The 5066-nt window shown below is 35.5% G+C and overlaps 1 protein-coding gene across 1 annotated transcript; it reads left to right on the top strand.

The window, feature by feature from the left end:
• The first annotated feature begins 3615 nt into the window (after positions 1-3615).
• On the top strand, positions 3616-5060 carry LOC111386122 (pelargonidin 3-O-(6-caffeoylglucoside) 5-O-(6-O-malonylglucoside) 4'''-malonyltransferase-like). Its single transcript, XM_023010558.1, has 2 exons — positions 3616-3644; positions 3724-5060. Exon 2 carries the CDS (start codon positions 3753-3755, stop codon positions 5025-5027), a length of 1275 nt encoding a protein of 424 aa, XP_022866326.1. The 5' UTR covers positions 3616-3644; positions 3724-3752; the 3' UTR covers positions 5028-5060.
• Positions 5061-5066: the final 6 nt, after the last annotated feature.

The raw sequence follows: 5066 nt of genomic DNA, 5'->3' as shown, positions 1-5066 counted from the left end.
CCAAAATTTTGGATTTAGAAATCGTTAATTTGTTTAGAAAAAATTAAAATTAAAATAATTTGATTTACTCAATATAAAAAAAATAGAAAGATTCGTTTCTTATTCGGTTCTTGGTCTTGAACCGAGAACCGAACCATACTTGTCGATTCTCAACTCAGATACCGTTCGGGTATTTAATTTGACAAGAACCGTCGGGTTCGATTCGGTTCGGGAGATTTGCCCAGCCCTACCAATGGGCAGGAAGTTGCTTGCCTGCGAGCTTCTTCCTTCTCTTTTTGTAGCTAAGCTTTCAAATAATTGTCCGTAAGTTCCGTTAACTTTGATCTTACACATTTTGATCCCCAAATTTCAACTTTTGTTTCGATTATGCCCATCATAATTTGCACCCGAGGTCCTCTAACTTTTAGCTTTTCCCACATCGGTCAACGTTTTCATGTTTTTGTACACTTTTGGTCCCTTTTCTCTTCATCTTGCCTTGTTCTCCTTCAATTTGAGATTTTCACCTATAATAACAATAATTACATAATTGTGAGTCGAAATCCGCTCTTTAATCAAATAATAAACTCATTTAGGATTCCAATAAGTGTGTAAAAACACAAGAATCATTTGCTTTACTTGTCGAGTTCAACCCAACGTAGAATTATTGGAGCTGGAGCCATTTCTGCAGATCATGTTATGGACATTGTCGAAACAAACTTTTATATCCTCACATGCCTCGTAATAGCACTTTGAATCAAATGTATGATTTCATCCCTTAGCTTTGGAATCTCCTATGGTACGAAGTATTTATTCAAGGACTTATGTCTCAAAATATTCCGTGTTGTGATACTTGGAGGTGAAAAAGTGTCCAACATTCCCTCGTGAATCTCTCGAAGTGTACATAAAGCGCCTTAGTTGACTTTTATCATTGGAAATCTTGGAATATTCGATTGTTGCACACATATCCAAAAATCTTGAGGTATTAGCATTTGAATTTTGGAACATATTGATCACATCTATCATCAAATGGAAATTAGTTTAACCGATTACTAGATAAGCTAGGCTGGATCGACTTTCTATTACTGGTGGAACCATGTATTCCTTCATTAACCTTTCATTCTCTTTACCCACAACTACAATCGGATGTGCTGCATCTTCATTCACCCCAGTGACCAATTGATTATGTAAATTTCCTACCATTGATTTTGCTTGTTGTTTTGCTTTGATGCTATTTGTTCTTTTTTTTCTTAACCTAAATGTTCATTTGACTTTTGGATCAATGGAGCAAAATCATTGTATCTCAATTTTGCATGCAAGATCTTGAAAAGTAAGAGAGAACGCTAACTATTTTTCTAAAAATATTTTAAAAGTTAAGAAAGCAATAAAATTCAGATTAAAAACTAAAACAAATAAAATACAATTGTACTCGACAGCAACGCAAAAGACTTGATTGTACAAAATCCAACAAGCGCATGGATCGTGAACAAGTAATGAAGTGATAAGTAAACTATCGTTCCCACAAAATCTGTAATCTGTACTTAATCTAGATTTACTCAATTCTACCTCCAATTTATAAAGAATTTTTAATAATCAACTAATTAAACTAAATATTCCAATGATCAAATTATGAAATTTTTGTAAAACTAGGTCTGATGATTACTAAAACTTCAAATCCCCCTTATTAATATGTTTTAATGCAATTCCATATCAAGACAATATGTGTACATTCTTGATGATCAATGTTGCAAAGCTAATTAAATTTTCATTCACTTAGGCTTCTGTTCCTTGCTATTAAAATATTTGCATTCACTTATTTATCTTTGTTTCAAAGAGATAAACTCCCTTCTCATGTTGTTTAGTCTCACTTGGATAACAAATAAAGGGGGTGAAGGATATAAATTAATAGGTTTGGATTAAAATCATATTAAATCATAAGTTAAGATTAACATATTTTATGAAATTTACAACTATTCAATCACATATTTTATCAATTTTTATAAATTCTACTAAAAGTCAGAATTTAATCTACTGGCATATGATATACTATCGGATTGCATCTTTTGCCTTGTTAAAAAGTTTAATCACGCTACCACGTCAGATTCTTTAACGTAAAGTATGATATAATGTCACATGATATTATATCATACGATTGTTTTAAACAGTCAATTTTTCTATCAAATTATCTTTTGCTACCTCAAATTATATCAAAGAATATGTTAAAATCTTTACAAATTGGCAAAATCCTAAAAAGTTGGGGGCGAATCTGTACCACACAATCTAATATATATAAACTAGTAAAAGATCGCATGTTTATTGTGTTCTTCAATTGTTTATTTTTATTTTTATAAATACTACTGGTCAAGAATAGAGGAAAACTTGCACTCCCTGACTCCCATCGCCCACTGTTCAACCGACCTGTCATCTCAATATCGAATCTCGTGCCTGTATTATTGTTAAAAAAGAATGGAAGATAGTTTTACCAAAAAAATGAAACAACTTTACAGTTTTGGACGGTAAAAAGATAGAATAATTCTAGGATTATTCTACTTCAACATAATGGACACCACGTCCATTATGTACTCCAAGTATCACTCATAATTCTATTTGTACACACAAAGATGCATCGAATTGTTTACACCCTCTGACATGCACGTGGGATCCGTGTCAATTTAAAAATCCCAAAATAAGTCTCCACCTCTTATTGTGAGTAATCGATAAAAGATTGGGTAATAAAATTTGGTGCACGTAACATGGTCCAAAAAATTATATAGTGGACGGTTTTTAACGATTGTAGGCCCCCCAAAGGGTCATGAAGGCATGGAGAACTTTCCTTGGATCCAGATGAAGATTGGCGAGCAAGTGCAAAAGTCACCCTCAAGAAGGGTAAAAGTTGGCTTTAGGGTTGCCTCCCGGGGCACAAGTCAACTGGTGGATCAATTAACATTATCTTGCTTCCAAGGGGAGGGTGGAGGTTCGAATCCTGGTGGGAACCTGCGGCCAGATTTATTTGGTATGGAGCAATCATTTTGGAAGAGGATCTCTTATGCGCAGAAGTGTACAGGCGGTAGGGGGAACCTGTGATCCAGTTGAGGCATAACTCGCGATTTACCCCCGCCAAGGTTCTAGGGGCAAGTGTCTTGGGGGTCCATGATTTAGTTTAGTGTAAGCTGGGATACCTGGATATCAAAAAAAAAAGTTGGGAAACCTGGAAAAAAAAAAAAAAAAAAAAAAACTATTCACGATGTGCCACGTTTATCTTCACAAATAGTTAGATTAATAGGTCAAAGTAAGACACAAAATATGCCGACAATCATTTCATTACGATTTAGGATCTTTTTTACATGACTTTTGATAAGTTAAAAGAGGTTTTTGAAACTTAAAAAATTGCTTTTGGACCGATTTAACTAATTTTATTAAAGTTATATCTTTTAGAAATTGATAAATCTTTTCTGCAAGAAATGAAAGTTATTTAAAATGGACCTTCATTAATTTTCCCAAACTGCTGAACAATTCGGGAAACCGGCCATTTGATACTTTCCCTACATAAAAATTATGCCGACAATCATTTAAAATTTTCCTCCATGTGATACTTGCCCTATATAATCAACAATTTCTTGCATGTAGGTCACTCATTGCAACCCTCTTAGTCTTACCAATATTTTCAGGTGAAACATAATATGTGTATATAAACACACTACTATTTCTTAAAATCTAATTAAATTCATTTTATGTTTGTTGCATTAGGTTTCGAAGACCAACGCATTCGAAGAACCATGAAGGTCCAGATTATGAGCAGGAAGTTTATAAAACCAAGCATACCAACTCCCAAAAATCTTTGTACCTACAAGTTATCGTGCATGGACGAGCTTAATACTACGATGAACGTTGTTGGAATTCTCTACTATCCGTCGAGCGACAATATTAGACGCGTAAACAACTTGGAAAAATCATTGGCGCAAATCTTGCCACAATTTTACCCTTTTGGTGGAAGATACAACAAAGAGAATCGCTTCGTTGATTGTAGCGACCAGGGTGCTGAGTACGTAGAAGCTCAAGTACTAGATTGCGCGCTAAATGAAATTATTCTGTCTGGAGTCGAACCTATGGAGCTAAACGATCTCCTCCCACTGGAAATTGGTGCAGCCGATGAAGCTACTTACCCAATTTTATCGGTTCAAATAACCAAATTTAAATGTGGTGGGACAGCCATTGGTATATGCATATCACATAGGATTGTTGACGCATGTTCATTTGGCACATTCGTATCTGCATGGGCCAAGGCCAGTCTAGGAGACAAAAGTGAGCCGATTCGCCCAAAATTCGATTCCCAATTCTATTTGCCAGGTGAAAATTCAGCTTTTGGATCCACAAGGAGTACTAAGGATACTAGCACTGTGACCAAGAGGATTTTATTTGATAGAGAGGCAATACAAACTCTAAGAGACAGAGTAAGCAACAATGACCGTCCCCCGTCGAGAGTGGTTGTCGTTTCTTCGTTCTTAGCTGATGCTCTTTTGCGCTCTGATCGCGCAAAACATGTGCAACCACGAGCCTGCGTCATAATGCAGGAGGTTAACATTCGAGAAAGAACAGTTCCACCTCTGTCAAAGTATTCTTGTGGAAACTTAGTGTTACTAACAACGGTAGAATGCAGTGCAGATGAAAGCAAGAGCATGGACTTTGAAAGCTTCGTTCCTCTACTCGGTAATAATGCCAAGAAAGCCGTTTCCGACTGTGCCAATATATTATTCAATTCTGAGAATGGACACAACATACTCGTAGATTATTATTTGGGTGCAAATGAAAAATTAAATGAGACTGGCATAAACGGTCTAAGATTTACTGATTGGTCTAAGTTTAAATTCTATGAAGCTGATTTTGGTTTTGGAAAACCTATTTGGACAAGTGTTGCGAACATTCCGATTAGAAACCTTGTCATGCTTATGAATACCAAAAACAATGATGGAATTGAAGCATGGGTTCATTTGCTTGCGGAAGATATGGCTTATTTCGAACAAGACGAGGAAATCAAAAAGTTAACCACTTAGTTTTGGAAAACCATCGTTTTCCGGTCTCAAATAAACTGC

This window comes from Olea europaea, unplaced genomic scaffold, assembly GCF_002742605.1.
Source record: "Olea europaea var. sylvestris unplaced genomic scaffold, O_europaea_v1 scaffold3429, whole genome shotgun sequence".
Lineage (NCBI taxonomy): Eukaryota > Viridiplantae > Streptophyta > Magnoliopsida > Lamiales > Oleaceae > Olea > Olea europaea.
The sequence above is the reverse complement of the archived record's forward strand: the minus strand, read 5'-3'. Positions and strand labels throughout refer to the sequence as shown.